At 38.3% G+C, this 24,911-nt stretch overlaps 1 protein-coding gene across 4 annotated transcripts in view; it reads left to right on the top strand.

The window, feature by feature from the left end:
* Positions 1-24,911, top strand: part of casz1 (castor zinc finger 1) — a 181,905-nt gene that overhangs the window by 110,266 nt on the left and 46,728 nt on the right. For 3 of the 4 annotated variants that reach the window (XM_061903882.1, XM_061903880.1, XM_061903883.1), the window contains exons 3-5: positions 8,442-9,333; positions 14,074-14,139; positions 19,799-19,895. In XM_061903882.1, coding sequence (XP_061759866.1) covers positions 8,442-9,333; positions 14,074-14,139; positions 19,799-19,895 — 1,055 coding nt within the window. The remainder of the gene's footprint in view (positions 1-8,441; positions 9,334-14,073; positions 14,140-19,798; positions 19,896-24,911) is intronic. The other variant, XM_061903881.1, reaches the window with a different exon arrangement.

The raw sequence follows: 24,911 nt of genomic DNA, 5'->3' as shown, positions 1-24,911 counted from the left end.
TTGCACGAATGAGGGCCGATGGTCAACCTGATTATGTGATATTATGGCACGAGGGGATATTTGGAAGATTGGCCCAGGACGTTGCAAGCACCTTCATTAAATGTATTGTTCTTGATTCTTCCCCTTGCATACTCTTTTGAGCAGATAACTGTGGAGGTCAAAATAAAAACTGGACGCTGTACACGGCGCTTGCCCAATGTGCAAACGCAGAATGGGGCCCACCCGAGATTGTGATAAAATATCTGGAGAAAGGGCACACGCTCATGAGAGCAGATTCAATCCATGGTTCAATTGGCAAGAAAATGAAAGCTCAAGAAAACATTTATACGTTTTATGACTTTGTAGATCTTTGTAAGACAGCATCAAGATGGATTGGTTTTCCTTTGTTTTCTCAAAATCAGCTAGAAGTGAGTTACTAGGTTTTGCCTTTGGACGGGAGATAACATACATCCATAAATGGGGATCCATATGCAAATATATTTTTCTGTACAGTAATCTATTTATTTATATCTGCACCTTATTGCTCTTTTATCCTGCACTACAACAACATTTTGTTCTTATCTGTTCAAATTTGAATGACAATAAAAGGCGATAAAAGTCACTTGCTGGGTTGAAAGAAAGGAAGAAAAACAAGCTTTATACTTTTTTTTTTGACTGTAAAAACTTTGTTTTAACAAAGCTGTCAGCAGTTATTATGTCAGGTACTTTTTTTTGGTTTTTGAATTAGCTCTTGTTTCAACTCTCACTCCGAATTGTATGTGCTTACAGTCCATGTAAGGCATAAAATCCTTCATGTTATTAAGCAGCTCAGCAAAAGCAGCTCCTCAGAAAAAAAAAGACCTGTGGGGTTTGTTGTACTTTTAGTATGACTGTCATTTTTGCAAAAAAGACGTACATGTTCTACCTTTTAAACATTGAACGCAGACACTTCATTTCGTTTCCCTGCGAGTTATTTGTTGTTGATTGTAAGTAGGGCATCTATACTTCTACCATTCTACTCAGCACACAATTAAAACATTTCTCTCTCTTCCTGCGCTCGTTCTCCGCTGTCGTTCAAAGGCTGATGCGGATTGCACATAATTATGCATATAAACATAGTGGCTTAATTATCTCTCACAACATCAGTGACAATGTAATTAACAAACATTGTAAGATCAATGTGAGAAAGTGTGACCTTCAAAACATTTAACTCCTCACACTGATGCGTCGTGCAGGATTTCCTATCAGTGCAAAAGCCCGGAATAGTTTTCTGAGATCATTTAGATGTTGCATTAGAGCCCTTGTATAAGCCAGTCAATGGGAAATACAGAATGATTAGAAAGACGCTTAAAACAAAGACAGAGATGCTCAAAAGGGCCAAATGAGTTTGACCATGACTCCCATTTAGAACTTTAAGACCACTGTAAAATGTTTTTGTTCATTTAAATTTATTACATGCCAACAAACTGAAGTTTTTTGTGTATCAAAGGGGGAAAAAATACAAAACAGATACAAAACAATTACTAAGCACACAATTCACAAAATGGGATTTCTTAGTCAGAAAAATCAGTTTGTTCAAGACTTTCCTACATTATATTAGCATAACAGACAGGGGAGAAAAAAACATATTTACTGAAATACTTTTTTTATTTTATTTTATTTTTTAAATCAATCTAAAAGTAGCAGTAGTTTTGCCACGGTTAGTCGATTCAATCGATTAATTTGAAGTTTACAAAATGTGAACTTATTTTCCGGCCAGCTGGTGCATTGGAGCGCACATGAGCTCGGTGGTGTGCGGCTGCAGTGATTTGGCTTTCTTTTCTATTTGTAATAATGCATACAAATTAATAGCGCAAGTTCAATGTTAAAGTTGTGCATTTATTCGAAAAAATTAATGTTATATCAAGCAGGAACATTTTTTATTATTCAACAATTTTCCCTAAAATACACATTGAGGCTATAAAGTTTATTTTATTTGAATAATCGATCATTTAAACAAAATAATAACTACATTACTAAATTACTAAGATAATCGGTGGCTGCCTGCAACCTTAAGTAAGGAAGATTTGTTTTGATCAATCAATCAATCAATGTTCACTTATAATCCCCTATATCACAAGTGTCTCAAAGGGCTGCACAAGCCACAATACATCCTCAGCTCAGATCCCACATCAGAGCAAGAAAAAACTCAACCCAATGGGATAACAATGAGAAACCTTGGAGGGGACCGAAAAGAAAAGAAACGGCAAATCAACTTGTCTATAAGGAGGGTCTATTTAAAAGCTATAGAGTATACAAATGAGTTTTAAGATGGGACTTAAATGTTTCTACTGAGGTAGCATCTCTAACTGTTACCATTTCATATGTATATTTTTTTTTGGGGGGTTTGTTTTGCTCCAGGCCTATCCCTATAGTTTTTTAAATGTAAATACAACTTCACATTAAAGGAAAGTTACATTTTTGACATTGAAATCAAAAACTAAACTTGTCGATGTCGTGTAAATATTGTTAGACATATATATGTATATATATATATATACATATATATATATATATATATATATATATATATATATATATATATATATATATATATATGTATATATATGTGTGTATGTATGTACTATATATATATATATATATTAGGGGTGTGGGAAAAAATCGTTTTGAATATGAATCGAATCGTTTACGTTGTGCGATTCTGAATCGATTCTCATTTTAAAAAAATCGATATATAAATATATATTTTTTTTATTTTTTTTTTTATTTTTAATCAATCCAACAAACCACTACACAGCAAGACCATAACAATGCAATTCAATTCCAAAACAAAACCTGACCCAGCAACACTCAGAACTGCAATAAACAGAGCATTTGAGAGAAGACACAAACACGACACAGAACAAACCAAAAGTAATGAAACAAAAATGAATATTATTAACAACAGTATCAATATTAGTTATAATTTCAGCATAGCAGTGATTAAAAATCACTCACTGACATTATCATTAGACATTTATGAAAATAATAAAAAAGAACAATAGTGTCACAGTGGCTTACACTTGCATCGCATCTCATAAGCTTGACAACACACTGTGTCCAATGTTTTCACAAAGATAAAATAAGTGATATTTTTGGTTTGTTTAATAGTTAAAACAAATTTACATTATTGCAATCAGTTGATAAAACATTGTCCTTTACAATTATAAAAGCTTTTTTTTTTTAAATCTACTAATCTGCTTGCATGTCAGCAGACTGAGGTAGATCCTGCTGAAATCCTATGTATTGAATGAATACAGAATCGTTTTGAATTGGAAAAATATCGTTTTTGAATCGAGAATCGAATCGAATCGAAAAAAATCGATATATTATCGAAACGTGCCCCCAAGAATCGATATTGAATTGAATCGTGGGACACCCAAAGATTCACAGCCCTACTATATATATATATATATATATATATATATATATATATATATATATATATATATATATATATATATATATATATACATATACATATATATATATATATATATATATATATATATATATCCCATCCATCCATCCATTTCCTACCGCTTATTCCCTTTCGGGGTCGCGGGGGGCGCTGGCGCCTATCTCAGCTACAATCGGGCGGAAGGCAGGGTACACCCTGGACAAGTCGCCACCTCATCGCAGGGCCAACACAGATAGACAGACAACATTCACACTCACATTCACACACTAGGGCCAATTTAGTGTTGCCAATCAACCTATCCCCAGGTGCATGTCTTTGGAAGTGGGAGGAAGCCGGAGTACCCGGAGGGAACCCACGCATTCACGGGGAGAACATGCAAACTCCACACAGAAAGATCCCGAGCCTGGATTTGAACCCAGGACTGCAGGACCTTCGTATTGTGAGGCAGACGCACTAACCCCTCTGCCACCGTGAAGCCCATATATATATATATATATATATATATATATATATATATATATATATATATATATACGTATATATATATATATGTATATATATGTATACATACATGTATATATATACATATATAAATATTTATATATACATATATAAATATTTATATATATATACGTATATATATGTATATATATATACATATATGTATACATATATGTATATATATATATATATATATTCATATATAAATATTCATATATACATATATAAATATTTATATATATACGTATATATATATGTATATATATATATATATGTATACATATATGTATATATATACATATATAAATATTTATATATACATATATAAATATTTATATATACATATATAAATATTTATATATATACACATATATATATACAGTATATATATATATATTGTTTTTTTTAAGTTATTTCAATACTTTTTCATATTTTAATCACAGACATTTTACCATAATGATACAATAAATGTGCTTTAAAGAAATGCTGCATTGTTTTAGCAAAGGGCTGACGTAAAGCGCCAAGTGACAACCTTGCTAATGGTGTTCCAAATCCAGATTAGTCCATATATAGCCACCAGCATGCACCTTTATCATCAGCGACACCTCTTGCTCTCCTCCCCGTAAGCACAACAGCTATGGCACACTTATGCCCATATTTGGTGAGCCTATAATGTCCATCCGTGATCGTATCTGTAAGGAAAAATGTTGCCTAATTGTCTCAAACACATAGAAGGCCGGCGTACGTCTAAAAGTAAAAAAAAAAGGTTTGGGATCGTTCCAGTGACGCAAATGAGTAAAAAAAAGAAATACCAATCTCAACAATCTTAAAATGAGAAGGGTTGAGTAGAACTTTAACGGGCGGGCTTTGCTATTTCCCAGCAGTGAGAAGCAGCCTGATAGTCGTAAGTGGAAAAGTCATTTGTAGTGTGTTTTCAAAAAGGTTATCTCCTGTCTGCGGCAGCTCTAATCCTTTCAAGCCAAATCATTGGCCTCGCATTGATAGCATGTCACATGACTCCCTCTTTAAATACCTGCTCCCCCCACACACTTTCTCAATGATGATAATACCATATGTAAATAAAAATGTGTTGGCATTACCTTGAATTAAATATATATCATATATATTTTTACACCACACACAAAGTCAATACAGATTAAACATAAGTGGGTCAACATTTACAGAAGTGATTATCATATATGTTTATTTTTCAAATGAGCTATTTGGTAATAGGATTTTCACTCCGAAGATGCTGTGCGAAACTCTTTGCTTGAATCTCAAAAGTGTAGTGTTATATGTTATGTCTCATACCCGTTATCTGCCTTAACTTCAGAGATACCTGACCCACTACGTCCTGAACTAACCTGGACAGAATGCAACAGTACCAAAGTCCGTTACACCTGTTTGAATGTTTATCAAAGCACCGTTGTTGGATAGAATAGAATAGAACAGAACAGTCAACATGAAGCAACTCTAGTTTCCGTTCATATAAAAACATGTGACTCATCCAAGTCAAACCCTCGGACCCATTCATCCACTCCTCCTAAATGTTTCATGCCCTTTTCGATCCAGCAGATAATCTTTCACACGGATCCGCAATGCAGAAGAGCGACGGCTAAAGCGGCGGGTGGAAATTTGGGGATTATTTTACATGCTGTGCAGGAGATGTGAAAAGCAGAGTGCAGCAACTCATTTAGCAATAACTGAGAAATTGGAGACAGGAGCTGAAATATTTGTGTATTAATTACCCGTGTGATAGGTGGTAGAACCTCGGACCAGCTTTAAGTGCACTGCAAAAAGTCAGTGTTCAAAAACATGAAAAAAAAAAAAAAAAAATGAGGGGTATTTTATTTGATCCAAGCAAAATTATCTGCCAACAAAACAACAAAATGTGTCTTGTCAAGACTTTCCAAAACAAGTAAAATTAGCTAACGTCAATGAACCCAAAAATATCTTAAAATAAGTATATCCTCACTAATAAAAAGTGCACTTTTCTTGGTAAAAAAAAAGACCTTTTTGCTCAATATGTTAAAAAATATTCTTAAATTAAGTAAATGCTAGTGCCATTATCTTGACATAGTGATATGCACTCTGCATCATGATTTTTTTTTTCATGCTTGAGGTAAGAAATTATTACTTTAAAAAAGTATTTTTAAACTTGTGAGTGTTAATAACACAACTTTGCACAAGTTGATATTCTAATTTCAAACATGTTTTACTCAATATAGGTCATAAAATCTAATAATAGAAATATCTTACTGAGATCATTTAGGACCAAAACCCTTAAAACAAGTAAAACACTGTAACATAAAATCTGCTTAGTGAGAATAATTATCTTATCAGACAGAAAATAAGCAAATATCACCCTTATTTGAGATATTTAATCTCATTTAGATTTCAGTTTTTGCAGTGTGGCCTCTGTGGATAAAAAGGGAAAATAAACATTCCCTTTCTTTTTTTAAATTTTACAAAGTTTTAGCGCCTTATTTAATGGTTTTGCCAAAGTTGAATTAAGAGTGGAAGATGCTGACTCAGCTCACAAAGTGACACAACATACCGTCTTTACATTAAAATCTGAAAGATTAACTGCATATTTTTCATTATGTTGTTCAACCTTTACCACATTAGAACGTAATAAGAAAAATAACCTAAAGTGTGAGATGCATACTTATGTTTTTTGTGCAATTAAGAAAGTGTAAAATTTCAAATGTTAAAAAATGCACATAATTCATTAAAAAGTACATTTTCGTCAACTTTTCTAAGGGGGGATCCTGTCTGTTAAATATCCTGAAGCCTTGAACATTTAATTTGTTTTTAAATATTCTATATGTTTATAGATACTCTTTTAATATGAGGTACAGAAAGCATGATTCAGAGAATTTCTAAAGGTTTATTTGATCAAGTCAACCGGCACATTCTGCAGCAGCCTAATGAGAAACCAAAACAGGAAAAGCGCCACCTCAGACTACCTGCTTGTGCAAACCAACTAAATACACACCGTTTTTTCAGTAAGTCACTTGATTTGTTGAACAATAACAACAAGATCTGAATAATACATTTTGAAGTACACTATTTACGTGCTCTTAACTCAAAACACTTGTATCGCAAGTCGACGTCTCCCATTGAAATTAATTGAAATCAAATAGCACTATTTTAACATGTACAATATTACATTGAAAAGAAAACCAAACTAGATAAGACATATTGTATAAAAAACATACAAGAACATGTGCTAATAAAAGCTACAGTAGTTTTATGAAGTAATGTAATACTAATTTACACATGTCCCTTGGAGAGTGGACTTTTACAGGATCTTCTTCCATCTGCTTGTCTGTCAAACACACCGTCAGCGGCTTTTTTTAAATTTTCATGGATAAATGTCTGCCATTTAGATATTATTTTAACATTCTTCGCTGCAGTTATCGAATCATTCTGCTTCAGTCTGGTGCAGGCTCACAGTGATACGCTCGATTTGCTTCGCCAAGTTGGCATCACGCACGGTCAGGTTTTTGATGATTACTTTCTTTAATTCAATGAATAGCATCCACAGCTTCTTCTCGCCGTTCAGACTCACTTTCCTCCTTCCCAAGGTTGGGAAACAATCGAACAAACAAAACGATCTGTAGTTACAAGTTAATGCTAGCGAGTAAGACAAGTTTTTTTCCGCTATTTTGTGACGGGGTTCACTATGGCGTTTGTTATGCCAACTAATGGCGGGGATCAATCAATCAATTAATGTTAATTTATGTAGCCCTAAATCACAGGTGTTTCAAAGAGCTGCACAAGTCACAACGACATCCTCACTTCAGAGTACACAAAAGGGCAAGGAAAAACTCACAACCCAGTGGGATGTCAATATGAATGACTATGAGAAACCTTGGAGAGGACCACAGATGTGGGTGACCCCATTCCCTCTTGCGGCGACCGGATGCAATGGATGTCGAGTGGGTATAGCATATTATTGTGAAAGTCCAGTCCATAGTGGATCTAACATAATAGTCAGAGTCCAGTCCATAGTGGATCTAACACAATAGTGAGAGTCCTGTCCATAGTGGATCTAACATAATAGTGAGAGTCCAGTCCATAGTGGGGCCAGCAGGAGACCAACGCTGCACAGGCGAGCGGTCCACCCGGGTCCCGACTCTTGAGTTGAACTCAACTCTTATCTCAAAGCACCATTTTAACGGAATTTTTTTTACATCCTATACATGTTACAGGTTATATATCTTTTATTTTTGAATGTATCAAATGTGATGAATATTTAATGAACCACAACGGAAAACAGTCTTTTGGCTTTTTGTGCCATCCATTTGCCTTTTTAAAGCATTACATGGATTAAATTATTTAAGATGTCAATAAACTTCTCAATCAATCAAACTCTTAGGTTGAAGTACCACTGTAGGCCGGTACGGAATAAGTAAATATGGTTTTGATACCATCAAAAGTGACAATATTTAAAATGAGTTGTGTAAGTTGACATATGACCCTTCTACTCTTTCAGGGGAAGCATCTGCCCTGCGAGACTACGCGGCCAACACGATGAACGAGTTTTTAGGAATGTTTGGCTACGACGACCATCAGATGCGGGATGAGCTGACCAAGAAGATCAGCTTTGACAAGCTCAAAGCCGCTACCTCAGATCCCTCATCCCTCAGCAGCGAGGAGGCCTCTCGCCGAGCCCGCTTCTCCAAGTACGAAGAGTACATCCGCAAGCTTAAAAGCGGCGAGACCTTACCTTGGCCCATGCATGCTTCCCCACCCAAACCAGATGACCTCAACTCAAAACTGTCCCAAGACAAAAGTCCAACCATGCTTCAGACCTCCGGGTGCCTCCCAGGGACCGAGGCCCAGATCTATCCTACTAGTTTGGATCACAAGCAGCAAGGAGCCCCAGCGGGTGCCGCACAACCAACCAATCCCTCTCACATGCAGAACATGGTCTCCCGGGCCTCCAAGTATGACTTCTTCATTCAGAAACTGAAAATGGGTGAGAGCATACAGCCCAATGGTAACGCTTTCAAACGACCCTCTAAGTATGACCTGGAGAATGTCAAGTTCCTGAACCTCTTTAAGCCCGGTGAGGGAAACCCCGACATGGGTGGCGCCATCGCCTTTAAGACCGGTAAAGTCGGCCGCCCTTCCAAGTATGACATCAGAACAATCCAGAAGCTGATGCCAGGAAACCCTGAAGGTTCCCTGATGCCCAACATCCTCGCAACCGCACCGGGGAACCCTGGAGCTCCTGGTGTTCCCACTATGGGTGCCACTGGGGCCACCATCGCACCGGGTCTCACCGTGGATCAGACGGGCAATATAAGCTTCACAGCTGACTACCTGAAGTCCAGCTTTTCCAAGACTGACTCCATCACCACTGGCACCGTGTCCTCCGTTAAGTAAGTCTACTCGCACATTCCCCTCACTCTTGCATTTCAAGACAGCTTAAATACAGATTGAATACAGATTACATTTAAAAATCCATAGTTTGCATAGTGCTGTCAAGAGAATAATTTATTGATAACATGTAATTTATTTATGTATTTTTTAATCTCACCCAAAAAATGCAATGAAAAGCCCTAAAGTTTTTATTTTAATTAATTACATTGTTGTAAAGATAGATATATAGATTTTTTTAAAATGCTTTATAAAGACATTTATTATATTATATACCTGTATGATGTATGTGAATATGATATAATGGATAGGAATGTCTGAAGCTAGATGTCAATTAAAAAAAAAAAAAAATATATATATATATATATATATATATATATATATATATAAATATGTTTTTTTTTAACAGATACTGTTTTCTTTACGAAAATACAACTTCAGGTGATATAAAGTGCAGAAGTTAAGACATCAACAATTAATAAGTATTGAATGTTGAACTTCTTGCTTTTCCTTTGCTTCAGATAATACAAAAAAATAGAACAGAACCCATCAATCAAAAGGTGGTTTAAGAGACCATATTTAACAAATATGGCAATTAAAACAACATTCCCCCCATGTAATTGTGCTCTACTTTTATATATAATATACACACAATTTTACAAGTAATAAAAAATCCTATATTCATGCAAAGATGTGTTGTAAGAGAATGAAGCCATCCGGCCATCACCCGAGGGGAAAAAGCGGTAGTTAAGGCATGGGGTGGGGATGAGGGGGGGGGGGGGGGGGGGGGGGGGTGTACGTATATGCCCAATTGTCTTGGGTGTGAGGATGTAATGTCTTTTAGACTGAGGCCAATCTGCAAAAGTTTGACTCCAGATGTCGTTGAGGGGGGAGGGAGGTCAAAAGCGTTCATCATTGAGGTGTCTTCGGGGTGTTTTCAGAACAGCATGGTCATGTTTCCACAGCGTCAAGGCCGTTCAAGGGAATCAAGTCGTAGATTAAGATGTTTGTTTTCGGCGAGCAGACAAAAACATTTTTCCATACTGGGTGCTCTCAAATTCAATTTAATTCTCCTTTTCAGCAAGCTGTTTGTCCATAGCTTGTCTAATAGAGAATGCCCCTTACTGTAGAAAAAAAAAGAATCATTGTTAACTCTACGCTAAAAACATTCAAGCTCATACAAACCATACACACACACGTTTGATTCATTTTTAAAATGTATTATAACACATTTTACACTATTTGTTCGATATAATTCATCCTATCACTGCGATTTAAAGCTGCTAACATCACCATCGTAGTCTGGGGAAAGAGTGAGATCTCTCTTTTGCCGTGGCTACAAATCATCGTTATGGCGGTAGTGGTGTTCCTCTCGCTCGAGCACCTGCAGACGGCGAGGCATCCCGCAGGCCCGCAGAGACAGTAACGTTGGAAATGTAAAAGTTACCGTTGTGCGTGATTTGTGGCGGGGTGACCCCAAGTTGCAGAGACAGTAGGCGAAGTGCGGAAAGAACGTCTTTTGTTTCCAAAGAGGACACCATTACCATCAGTCAATGAGTCGGTCTCGCAAAGAAGGCAACACTGGCAGATAAACCCTCCTGATTAGTGGTCAGGAACAGGTAAGGAGAAGCAATGCTCAAGCTAGAGTTAAAGTGGCTGAAAAAGAGGGCAGACAGGAAATGGGATGAAAAATAAGAGCGCTATAAATATAAATTTTAAATCAATTTTTTAGATTAACGCGACTAAAACACGTAACGCACAAAATTCATCAGAATTTACGTGATATTTTGACACCTCTAATATTGCAGCAAGATGGCACGCTCCAAGATTCGATGCTTTTGGAAGTAGACTGAGTGACAGGCTTTCCCCTGACAGTTTGTGTGTGTTTTAGTTTTTCCTCTGTGTGTGTTTAGTATTTCCTGTCCTTAGTTCCTGTTAGCACTCTTATTTTGGTTCAACTTCCTGTTTGTCTCCCTGTGTGCTGTTTTCCCTCAGCTGCGGGTGATTGGCACCTTGCCACGCCTGTGGTCAATCAGCCTGCTTCTATGTTACCTGCTTTGTTCCTCCAGTCAGGGCTGGATTATTGTATTGTCATGCCACATTTCGCGCTTGTGTCGTTGCTACCTGTCGTGTCTGGCATCGTTACAGCTACTACTTGTTGTGCTACATTTTGTCCTGGTCGTCGTAGCGGTAAGCTGTTCTTGTTAGCTATTAGCTGTTTTCAGTTTTTCTGTTTGCTACCCGCTAGCTTCCACGCTAGGCCCCTTTCTGTTTTCTAGCTCCAGTGCTAGCTCCCTTAGTTGGTTATTCGCCCACGTGCGTGCTTTTTGTTTGTACCCTTTGTTTGTTCTAGTTCTAGTATTTTAAATTAAACTATGTTTTCCTGCAAAATGCCTCCCTCCTTCTCTGCATCTTGGGGTTCGTCACCAACTAACTTTGACACTGAGAAGAGTTACAGTACATATATGGATACAGTGACACCATATGATGAGACAAAGGTTGCAAGCTCAGCGGTTTCTCTTCAGCCTACCTCAAAGGAGGAGCCTGTTGATCCAGTGCCGCTCACGCGCTCTTGGCTGCTACAGCGAGTCAGCCAGTCCGACGTAAAGGTAATTGCTACCTCGGCGGCAGCCAACAACACTGCAGTGTGAAATAGCGCGTGGAGCCCAATAGGTCCGCTACATGATGAGTTGCGAGGGCACATGGAGTGTTTACCCGCCGCAGCAGCCCTGTGGAGACGGTTTTAGCGCAGTCATCGCAAAGTGACTGACTCAGTTGGTTTTCGGCGACGGTGTAACCGGTCTCCCTTTAATTACTTTGGAGTCATGGCTAACCTCCCTGCGAGTCACGGGGGCGGACGCGTCGCTGCCTGACGAGCAAGGCAAGCCAACGAGGAGTTCGGGGAGCATGTCGGCGTACCGAAACACACTCACAGTCTGTCTGATTGGTTTTAATCTTGTTTCTGGTTAGGCGAGACCTATCAAAGGCACCATCCAGGGGGCCTTCAGGCGCTTCTGCCTAAGGGTCTGATATTCACTGGCTTTGGGCCGCACTGTACTGTAGTTACAAGCCCGGCTAACTGACCCGACTCGTACGGGGGTTGCTCTAACAGGACATCTCCCCCTCTGGGCTGGATTAACCTCAGGTCATTTGCCGTGTGGTGCCTCCCTCACATGCCCGTGCTGTCGGGGAGCAATGTCATGTTCTCAGTTATAATACTGCACTGCAAAAAGTCAGTGTTCAAAAACAAGAAGAAAAAAATACAAAGATGAGGGGTATTTTATTGGAACTAAGGAAAATTATCTGCCAATAGAACCAGAAAATTTGGCTTGTCAAGACTTTCCAAAACAAGTAAAATTAGCTAACCTCAATGAAGCCCAAAATACCTTGAAATAAGTATATTCTCACTAATAACAGTGCACTTTTCTTGGTCGAAAAAAAAAGAGACCTTTTTGCTCAATACATTGAAAAATATTCCTAAATTAAGTAAATGCGAGTGCGAAAATCTTGACAAAATGATATGCTCTTGAAACCAACAAACTTATACTAAAAAACAATTTATTGTTCCTAATGGAAAGGCAACAAGGCAACCGCTTTTTACTCTATTTGGTCTCCTAGCCGCTCAGGCAAATCATATGGTCTAAAAATGCATTTTTCCATCCATAACATGACATCATCACGCCGAGTGCGTGCTCTTTTAGTCAATTAGTGCGCATGTAAACTTTTTTAATTGTAATTTTGAGGAATTTACTTGAATGTGCATGAACTATTTCTGTTCAAAATTGTTTGAAATGTCCCATGTTAAATGTTTAAATATTAGTTAAATGACAGTTTGCTGTACTGTGCCAACTGTACTACTACATGACTACGTATTTTCTATTGTTTCATTGAAAATAAAACGGTTCTTTTAATTATGAGACACAATTGTGTCAAAATCAAATGAAATAAGAAATGATCACGTTAAAGTAGTTTTATAATTGTGAGTGTTGATGACAGGTTTGCAATGGTTGATATTCTAGTTTCAAGCGTGTTTTACTCAATATAGGTCATCAAATCTCAGCAACAAGCTTTAAGTGATTTGGTTCTAAATGATCTCAGTAAGATATTACAGCTTGTTGCTGAGATTTGATGACTTATATTGAGTAAAACACGCTTGAAACTAGAATATCAACCGTTGCAAACCTGTGTCATCAACACTCACAAGTATAAAACTTTCATTTAGGACCAAAACACTTAAAACAAGTAAAAGACTAACACATCTGCTTAGTTAGAATAATTATCTTATCAGACAGAAAATAAGCAAATATCACCTTTTTTTCAGATATGTAATCTTACTTAAATTTCAGTTTTTGCAGTGTGCTGCTGAATTCATATCCCTGGTTGTCAGTGAAAAGGCCCCATAGAGAGGATTAGAGAATGTTATTTTTCTTCCTCCTCCCCATTATCCAATTTTGCATATGAGCACTCACCAAAATACCCCCATAAAAGATTGATGTCTTTTTTTTTTTTTTTTTTACTTTTGCATTTCTCCTTTCATTGGATGAAAGGCGATGCATCAAACATGCGCTTATTCTACCTCTGATTCATGCGGCACGGGGAAAACTCTGTTCTGCCACAAGAAAATGTGAATTGATAGCCGAAAGTCTCCCCGGGTAAATATTGTGTCACTTTATGTTTATTAAGACCAGGCAGCCCGAACCTGCCATTAATCGTGTCCCTTTTTGTGTTCGCCTCGACATTAGGAATGGCCTGCCACCAGATAAACCTGCCAGCGACGACGTCAACCTCTACCAGAAATACATCGCCAGGTATGCAAATCCCTCCACGGACCGTGCTTAGCACCAATGAAACAATACATCCAAACAGACAAACCATTTCCTTTCCACTGATGGTCTTTTATTCAGTGGTGTAACTAGATTATGCTGTGAAGATGCTCTGTGTGCAGTGAATTGATTAAGAAAAGACTTCAATTTATGTGGCGAGAGGGATGAAGGGTAATGAAAAAGAAATGGCTCGATTGTGCCTCTGACTGTAAATGTTTGAATACGTTCCCAGGGCGTGTATCAGTAATAAAACTCTCTGTACGTTTACTTATTCAGATTAAAACCTAACTTTTGTGATGCGGGTAATCGTTTTGGTCCCATGTATGAGGTCTAGCAAAATGCGACCAAATTCTAAGAGGCTACAAGATAGCGGTAACAGTGGAGAATGCTAGTACAGTGGTACCTCGGTTTTCTCTAGTAATCTATTCCAATCTCTTACAAAAAACGTAATAAGCAATGCTAAATCAATTAATCCAACTCAGTTACCTCTTAAAAATGAACACAAAACCAATTGTATGAAGGATAAATGGAGTTTTGCATGCAGAAAACAAGGCAATGTACTTTCAAATGATTAATTGAATGGATAATTGAACACTATTACTCGTGTGATTAGTAAACTATTTCACTATCATCAAAAATGATTCCAGAGCGCAGCCACCGCTGCTGCTCACTGCTCCCCTCACCTACCAGGGGGTGGTGAGCAAGGGGATGGGGTCAGATGCAGATGATAATTTCACCGCACCTATTGTGGGCGTGACAATCATTGGTACTTTAACTTTTCTTTTTCTTTTTTAACATGAACTGATGCAATCACATGCATGCGCCAGACGGCGCTTTAGATGGATGGATAAATAGATAGATAGATAGATAGATAGATAGATAGATAGATAGATAGATAGATAGATAGATAGATAGATAGATAGATAGATAGATAGATGGATAGATATGTGTTAGGTCAGGAAAACACACAGAGGCTATTTCATCCCTACAAGCCTGTTTCATGAAATCCCCTGAAGAGCAGAGAAACCTGCAAAACAGGCTTTTAGGGATGAAATAGCCTGTGTTTTTTCCTGACCTAATGTATATTCTGCTCTACCCCGCTATTGAGCACTGTATAACGGATAAATAGAAACCTCGATTATAGATAGATAGATAGATAGATAGATAGATAGATAGATAGATATTTAGGCACAACACGTCACACTGTCGTGACGCCGCAGACCCACTGCATGCTACAACTTTCAACTTTTGTTTGACCCCATGGAGGGTTAACTTGCAGTTGTACTTGAATCAGATTGATAATGAACAATTAATATCACTTTTACCTGTGTGATCATACAATTTAATTCACATGAGCTGATGCAATTGCACACATGCTCAAGACAACAAAAAAGATAGGTATAGTCGAGGTTTCTGTGGTTTATCCGTTTACAGTGCCAGGGTAGATCGGACCATACGTTAGGTCAGGAAAAAACACAGAGGTTTCCCTGCTCTTCAGGGGATTTTATTCAGTTATTCAATTTTGATTTGTATCCACTGAAGAGCAGGGAAACCTCTGCGAAACAGGCTTGTAGGGATGAAATTGCCTATGTGTTTTTTCCTAACCTAAGTAGATAGATAGATAGATAGATAGATAGATAGATAGATAGATAGATAGATAGATAGATAGATAGATAGATAGATAGATAGATAGATAGATAGATAGATAGATAGATAGATAGATAGATAGATAGATAGATAGATAGATAGATAGATGGATAGATACTCTAATAATATCATTGTGAAAATTTAGGCACAACACAACACACTGTCTTGACTCCACAAACCCACAGCAGACTGATGTGACCCCATGGTGAATTAATTTGCTGCTGTACTTGTATTACATGGATAAATAAACAATTAATATCCCTTTCACCTGTGTGATCACACATTTACATGAACTGATGGAATCACACGCCTGCGGTGGAAAAAATAGACCAATAGATGAATAGACACTTGAATAATCCCTTTAGGTCAATTTAGGCACAACACGTCACGCCGTCGTGACCCCGCAAACCTACATCTGCATTCTACAACCGGAAGCTTTTGTTTGACCCCATGGTGGGTTCATTTGCAGCTGCACTTGATTAAAAAAAACAAAAAAACGCAAAAGAACCAAGTAACTATTCTTTGTTTGGCCAATTTTCAGACTTTGTTACGCACAATTTACGTCAACGGAGGTGAAAACTCTGGTGAACATTTTTCATGCAGTCACGTGAAGATTAAGGCCTATGAAAAGCAAGGTACCACTGTACTTATTTGAGTAAAGTACCGTATTTTTCGTAGTATAAGTCGCTCCGGAGTAAAAGTCGCACCGGCCGAAAATGCATAATAAAGAAAGAAAAAAATATATACGGTGCACTGGAGTATAAGTCACATTTTGGGGGGAAATTTATTAGATAAAATTCAACACCAAGAATAGACAGTTGAAAGGCAATTCATCATCGTTACTTACTCTGATAGAGAGGCGATTGCGTTGCATGAAGCGATAACACCAAGAAGGTTCTCGCGCAAAGTCATTTATATTCTTCTCCTTGGCAACTACGTTGTTCAAGCACCCATTTGTGAATTCATTCCTCGAGCTGTGGCCACTTAGCTTTTAGCCCGCGATTAGCTTTTTTAATTTTCTTCATTTCAGTAAGATTAGCCGCCGCTTTTCACCAGTCCCTTACAAGTTTCTCGCTTACTCCAAACGATTTCCGTTTTCTGCTGCATAATTCACAACTTCCAGCTTGTAACCGGCAGTATATGACTTCCTTTTCGGTGCCATTTTTGTTCAGTCCTTCTCACTATTTATAAGTTAGCACCAATGTTGAAATGGTGGAAGTAGTAGCAAGTATCATACTTTTTTTTCCCACAATGCACTTCTGCCAAGATTCGCCTCCACCGAATTTTCATTGGTTGACGTGTGTGTGACGATTGCTGATATCCGGCTAGTCTCTTACGTGAATGAGATAAATAATATTAATTGATATTTTACGGTAATGTGTTAATAATTTCGGAGTATATGTTGCACTACGGCCAAACTATGAAAAAAATTGCGATTTATAGTCCGGAAAATACGGTATTAAAAATGGAGGGCTGAGCGCATAGTCCGGTAGTTTTATGCAGCTCCTTATGGGCGTAACTGGTTCTCACAACTTTGCCTATCTTATCTCCATGGACCTTTTCAAACTAGTTGTAATGACTGTGACACAGGATATGAACATAGAGGTTTTTCTTTAGGTCTGACATTTATCGTTGAATACAGGACTCATAAAAAAAGTCAATCAGTGACAAAAGCATCAGGGGAGGTGTCTTTCCATGGCCCCAGAACAATACCCCCACCCCGCCCCTTTCTGGATTCATTTCGAGCTGATGCTCAAAGGTGATTATCACTTGTTTGTTTATTCCGTCTAAAAAGAAAGAAAAACAGCATTTGAAAAGCCGAAGTGGCTTTGGCGTTAATGATTACTTCGCCAAGCCATAACATGAAGGGCACAAATCAAAGCCTTGGCACTGACACACAAACACACGCACACAAAAACCTCTTCCTTGGACTGATTACATTTTGCAAGAAGATTTAATTAAGGAATTTTTAATGAGGCTTCTGCTGGCACTGGCAAGAACTGTTTTGATATTTGCGCTGCATAATGCATAAAATTTGTCTAAACATCTCGGCAGTTGATGCACGGGGAGGCTGCAGATAAGCTCAGATACAGTTTCAATTTCCGCGTTGGGTTGGGGGTGGGGGGGCGATGAAAAAAGAGAAAGGAGGGACGGAAAAATGGGCAAGGAGAGCTCATAAAAAGGGCAAATGTAGCACAAAGAGTGGGAGGCGGGAGCGGGGATGGGTCCTCATCGGAGATAATGAGCGCACGCAGGTACTAAAACCAGCTTTGCACAATCCTTGTAAAAAAAACGGGGCCAAAAAAAAAAAAGTTGTCTCGACACGATGCATTTTGCTGCCCTGCTCGAGTGTTTAGTCGCGGTTTTCCCTCTTGCTTTCATGCAACCACGAATTGCCTCGCCACTTTGATCTGTGTCTCTCTATTGTAACTGGAGATGCGCCGCAATCTCTGCATCGCGGCAATATTAATATTTAATCTGCAGGCTGAATAGCGGCGGCCCATTAGGTCCCCCTGACGCGGCAAGTGGGAATTGTCCAGAGGCAAAGTGATACAGCTGGGCAATGAGCGGGGAGAAGGGGGTGACGTGAAAGACTAGTGTATAAAAAGCACAAATGTTTGGGACATATGTTGCCTTTATAGCTTTTTTTTTTTTTTTTTAACCCTACTCTCCGTATTTCGAGCAGACACTTTCACTCACGCACAACTTTGAAAGGGAAAAAAAAAAAGAGTAGTGGATATGCCGTTCAATTAGCTTAATGAACTCTGCAAAGTGATCTGTAAACGCAGCTCTGGGATAATCCGAACAAGGAAAAAAACAGAAAGAGAGATGGAAAATATATTACTTAGTCCCCTTTGCCCCCCCTCCTCTTCTCCTATTGCACTAACAGATGGAGTTCTTGGCAGCAGCGGTGCAATGTTTATTTGTGTGTTTTCACTGGTAATTGGAGGATTTTAACAGTCATCATCGTCTGGCTTATAAGCAGCGCCATAAAGTTGCTGCACTGTAGCAGGCAGCGGCCCGCAGTGAAGAATAAAAATCCCGGCATATTGTTCCTACAAGGCAAAATGTAAGAAGCCCTTTCCTCAAAAAAATAATACGATAATTACAGCAAATTGAAGAGGGTTTTTTTTTTTTTACAGCGTGCAGACATAACGCATCAGGGGGGCTTCAGTGTGTAATAAGTGTGTCTTACGGCTGCTTTGGCAATAAATGGAGATAATTTGGCTGAAATTGGTGTGACAGACTGGTAAATTGTCGCAGCAGTGTGCTGAGAGCGCCGGTGGGTGGGTGGGGGGGGGGGGGGCTGAGTTACGTTGAAGGTGAGGCGAGCGTCGTGCCTTTGAGAAGTCGCTCACCTGTTTTATTGCGCCTGCTTTCACTGTTGACAGGCTCTTTGATGGCCTTTATTGGCGCACATCTGTCCCAAATAGAAGGAGGCGCGTATACATCATACAAGCAACAATGTCGTGTACGGGCAGTGGTCAATTTAGGGGTCTTAGGGAAACACACCTGGTTAGTTGAAGGGCGCACTCGCACGGAGGGAATTTGTCCCCATCTAAAAAAAATGTTTTTTTTAAAACATCAGAAAGGGGCGGGTCTAAGGGGCAGGATGGTCGCTCATGCCCAAGCACTCGACATGGACAAGTGCTATATTATAATCAATGATAAACAATCCACCTTGCATTAAAGGAATAAACTGACATCCATTTCCAGTGCTTGCTCATGCATGTGCTCCACGTCGACATATACCCATAATTCACCTGGCTGCCTCCCCGTTATTAATGATAACCACCACATTGCGTTACGGAAAGACTCAAAATAACACAACAAAGTATTTGAGCCACGGTACGCACACATCTTGCATTATTTGCTTTGCTTTTTTCAACTGCTTCCACAGATGTTGCATGAAATACATTGTATCGGGTGGGGTGGAAAGGTGATTTCTTCGCTCTATTCATAAGTTTTTTTTGTTCTACTATTGTTTTATTTTCAGGTTTTCTGGAAGTCAACACTGTGGACACGTGCACTGTGCCTACCAGTACAGGGAGCACTACCACTGCATGGACCCTGAGTGTAACTACCAGGTGAGCGTGAGTAATTTATCACTTTTTGAACATCACTCATTGAATACTTTTCCTCTGATAAGTACAAAGCTGATTTTATTAATGTTAGTTTGGTCACGGAACGGAAAGTGACACGTGGATGTCCGACAGAAAAACATTATTAATGTGTCATCTTTTCTTTATTCATAACATCCTGACAAATTTTAAGTCATGATAAGTTTCTTAGCCTGTGGTTTTCCAAACAGAGAGCAGTTCCGTTTGAAAGCATCCTCTGACTACTGTTCTTCTTATGGATACAATTTGCTTTTTTATTTATCTATTTGATTATATTTATTTTAAAAAAAAAGCACACCAGGAAAATGGCTGCCTTTTCGCACATCTTGTTCTTGTCTCCGAGATGTATGGAGACTAAATAAAAAAAAGTAAATAATCAATGCAGAACTGGGATTTATGGCAAAGAAAAAAAAATATTTGTTTTTTACCAATTCCATTTTTATTTGCATTTTTATCAGTTAATAATACATAAAAACAATATTGATATGATTTTATTAAATTGTAATTTTATTAAATTTATAGCTATTTTTAGCTATTAAACTCAGAAGACTATTAGGGCCATATTTCTATTTCATCATCTTATTCAAAGTCATAACTTTTCATCATCATGATTGCTGAGTTTGTTCCATAAATACGCCTGACTGAAATGCCTCTTTCTATTGCCACAGTTTTACACCTCACTGTTTTTCAAATCTCAGTTCCTTGTAAGTTATAATTACTTCCTTTTTTTATTTTATTTTTTTAATCTGCTTGAAATGTTGTTTGGAAGATTGATTCAATGCTCTTTGTACATATGTTTTAGTATATTGTAATCTAGTAGTTGATTAAAATGTCAGTAGGATTAAGTTTCATATCACTTGATCTTTATTAATATCAAGATTTGTTTTTAAAATGTTGTTAAACCGCCAGTTATAGATCATCTGTACTTAAAACTAAATAAAAAAAGAGCTATTTTTGATATTAACATAATGAGTAAATTTTTAAAGCAAATTCTAGATGAAAATAGAAAAAAATATTTGAAATTTTTACTCAACGGTAAATCAAATGTAAAAAAATATATACATTTTCTTTCTTTATAATGCTATTGTATGCATGTTCGAAATAAACTGAACTGAACTGAACATCTGTTGTTAACATAATTACGACTTGCAGATGTGCATCATACTTAGTAGCAATGCAGATAGTTCCAAGCTAAAACATCAGTTTGTTGGTTGCGCCACATGTCGCCTCCAAGTATGGTCATTTTGTTTATTTCTGTGGCAAATTAAAACCTTCAATGGAGCAGGAAAATGTTGATTCTGTTTGGCTGTTGTCACGGACATTGCCGCCATGTCTGATCGGTTAGTATTCTCACTGGTGATCACCGCAGTCGACCTGAAATGTTTCACAATCATCGATCAAAGGTCATAAAATCGCCAAGAACCTGTCCAACACCTGTAGACGTGTCAAAGGCAATATTCTCACTGCAGGTCAATTACGATTTTTTTTTGCCCAAGTGACATGGATCTGGCTTCTTATGTCAGTGTGAACAGTACAATTCCAAATTTCCAAAGCCGACCCAGGTCTTTTTCGAATGTGACTATAAACCAATTATGTAGAAAATCAGGTCACGTTTATCCGACCAGAAAACGATCATTTGTCTGCAAAATAAACGATCACGAAAACAAATCGGGGACGAATGAGCAGAAAACGTGAAAAAAAAATGTTTTAGAACTCGCCTCTTTGACTGCTTGCCTACTTTTCCTTCCTAATCTCCTTTGCCAGTGGTTTTAAACTTTTTTCCACCAAGTACCACCTCAGAAAGATCTTGGCTTTCGAGTAAATACTATAGCATAGTAGGCTCAAGTATTCATTCAAAACAAGGCAGAGGCTTTATTTAACAAGTATATTTAATATATTTGGCCACTGTAACATTACGCACAGTTTGAACAGTAACACTGTGTGTAAATATAGGAAAATATAGTCCAAGATGTACACTGCCTTCCACCCGAGTGCAGCTAGATTAGGCTCGAACTGCGCTCGGGTCAAGCGACCCCAAGAGGGACAAACGGTAGAAAATGGATGGATGGAAACCACTGTACTTTAATCAAGTAATTCCCCGTTCTAAGCCAAATAATACCAATTTTGGGTTGAACAAAATCCTTTAAATTGCTAAAAATGAATCGTGGTTGAGATTTATTAAAATTGGAGCCATGTTTACTAAACACAATTCAGAGCGTGTGAAGTCATGATGTCAGGAACCCATTTCGTTCACATTAAAAATATATATTTTTTTGTAATGTTATCACTTTAAAAATGTTTGATCAGAATCCGAATTAGGCATCATTGCTAAAAAAGAAAAAAATGGCAGCAATCCTTGCTTTAGTTGTGTTTCCCTTCCTTTCGCTGCAGTTTTCTGAATGAAGCCACCTGAGCTGTAATCTCCCATTTGTCTGCCACCGAGCAGGAGAGATTACCTCTCAATAAATATTGGTTATGAGGTGGAAAGCATTACAGATCCAAGCTTTCAGGTTTCTGCTTCACAGTCTGATGAGAAGCACTCTGGGAGGAATAGAAAGGAAAATCATTTCATGTCATCATTTAGTTCGGGTTATCATGGCAATTTCCACGCTCCGCTCCTCGTTTCTCCGCAGCTTCTGCACAAATACCCTCTGCGAGTGTGGATGTCAATTCCCTGAAAAGGAGGAGGGAAAAAACACAAAAAAAAAACAGGCAGGCAGTGATAACTCATGAAATGTTACATGACACACACTCCTGGAATATTATCCCCATTGCCAGCCTCTGGCCCACTGGCTGAGTACGAACATTCTCCTTTCATGGGCTTGCACATGAGGGACAGTGCGTGCATCTTGCCACACAAGTGGGAATCCTAAAATAAATTGTAGCAAGTGGCTCCCAACCTTCATCACCACTCAACTGAAAATGAGATCTTTTTCCCTGTCAGCTCCCCGCCTGGCCTATTTTGGACAGCCTGTTGGATCGAATGTACCGCGGTCGACATCAGCGTGATGCTCAGACTCCAGCAGGCTTTTTTTTTTTGTTCCTCTAATTGAGCTGAATATTGAAGTCCTAATGAAGTGTTTACTCTTAAAAGAGTCAAACATCTTAAGCGATAGGCGGCGGGAAACGGGCCAAGAGCGACGAAGAAACACTTTATTTTTCCGCCACTGGAACACGCGACACAAAGCAATTAGCCTACTTTGTAGAGCAATTAGTTGCTTTTCAAAATGCTTCTTTCTGATGTTTTCTCCCTCAACTGGAGACGAATATGGATTGAAGACAGAAGTGTCTCATTGATTTGCGCGTCTCCCGTTACAGTTTCTCTTACATCAGCTTAAGGCCAATTACAGCAGATTTGGTTGCTGCGAGTCTCTGAGGAGTCACTTTTCTGCTTGCGAACTGCAGCATGTGGGAGGGATCGTTTATTTAGTCATTTTACACGCGAGGTCTCTTAGCGTGTGCACTCATCGTAAACGACAGCAAAAGCAAGTGTTCATGAATTGCAATTCCACTCTCCACAATTTAAAGTGAAACCTTATCTCTGCAAATTGAAAGGGAAAGAAAATGTCCTTTTTGGTTGGCTTATTCATTTGTCTTCCTTGTTTTACCCTCGTGCACACCTCTGATAAATTCTTTTCATGCACTCATATTTTTCTAAATATCGAAAGTCATCCTATTACTTTTGCTTACGTTATTAACACGGAGGTTCTCAACCTTTTTGACCTCAGGGCCCAACTTTTTCACCACAACATTTTCACTCGAATATTAACACTGAATTATTAATATTACTCTTGGTTTCAATTTTATCCAAAAATTAGAGCTAACATACATGGAGTTTAACAGAATAAACCTTGTCAATTGATATGAAAGCATGCGTTAATCACAAAGATTATTGTCAAGGCTTAGGTTAGGTGGATTACCAAAATAAATACAAATCAAATATAGTGCAAAAGAAGTTGCTCATAAAAAGGGACAAAAATGTATTTACATACAATTACGCAGTGCTAAAATAAACAAAGTCTAACCAAATTAATACATAATAATAGTAATAATATTAAGTGCAAATGAAAATACAGTTTTACCTCTTTAGTCATATTTTTTGTGCTAAAGAAATTAAGCTTCTTCTGCCACAAGTGGTGGAAAAGTGTATTACAACTAAATACCGCTGCAACCCATACCTACCACAGCTGAGAAAATATTTTTAAAAATTAGCGGCCGAACAATGGAAGCACTGCATTAGTAAATACGGCCGTCCCTCGTTTATCCCAGTTAATTGGTACACGTGACAAAGAAGTTGGGAAAGGTGGCAATAAATACTGATAAAGTTGAGGAATTCTCATCAAACACTTATATGTAACATCCCACGGGTGTGCAGGCTAATTGGGAACAGTTGGGTGCCATGATTGGGTATAAAAGCAGCCTCCATGAAATGCTAAGTAATTCACAAACAAGGATGGGGTGAGGGGTCACCACTTTGTAAGCAAATTGTCGAACAGTTTTAGAACAACAATTCTCAACGAGCTATTGCAAGGAATGTAGGGATTTTACCATCTACGGTCCGTAAAATCTTCAAAAAGTTCAGAGAATCTGGAGATATCACTGCACGTAAGCGATGATATTATGGACTTTTGATCCCTCAAGCGGTACTGCATCAAAAAAACGACATCATTGTGTAAAGGATATCACCACATTGGCTCAGGGACACTTCATAAAACCACAAGTAAATGGGTTGTACTTGTATAGCGCTTTTCTACCTTCAAGGTACTCAAAGCGCTTTGAAACTACTTCCACATTCACCCATTCAAACACACATTCACACATTGATGGAGGGAGCTGCCACGCAAGGCGCTAACCAGCACCCATCAGGAGCAAGGGTGAAGTGTCTTGCTCAATGACACAACAGACGTGACGAGGTTGGTACTAGGTGGGGATTGAACCAGGGACCCTCCGGCTGCGCACCTGAATGCCAGCCGGCTTGGCTGGACCCAA

This window comes from Nerophis ophidion, linkage group LG06 (genome assembly GCF_033978795.1).
Source record: "Nerophis ophidion isolate RoL-2023_Sa linkage group LG06, RoL_Noph_v1.0, whole genome shotgun sequence".
In the NCBI taxonomy this organism is placed as follows: domain Eukaryota; kingdom Metazoa; phylum Chordata; class Actinopteri; order Syngnathiformes; family Syngnathidae; genus Nerophis; species Nerophis ophidion.
The sequence above is the reverse complement of the archived record's forward strand: the minus strand, read 5'-3'. Positions and strand labels throughout refer to the sequence as shown.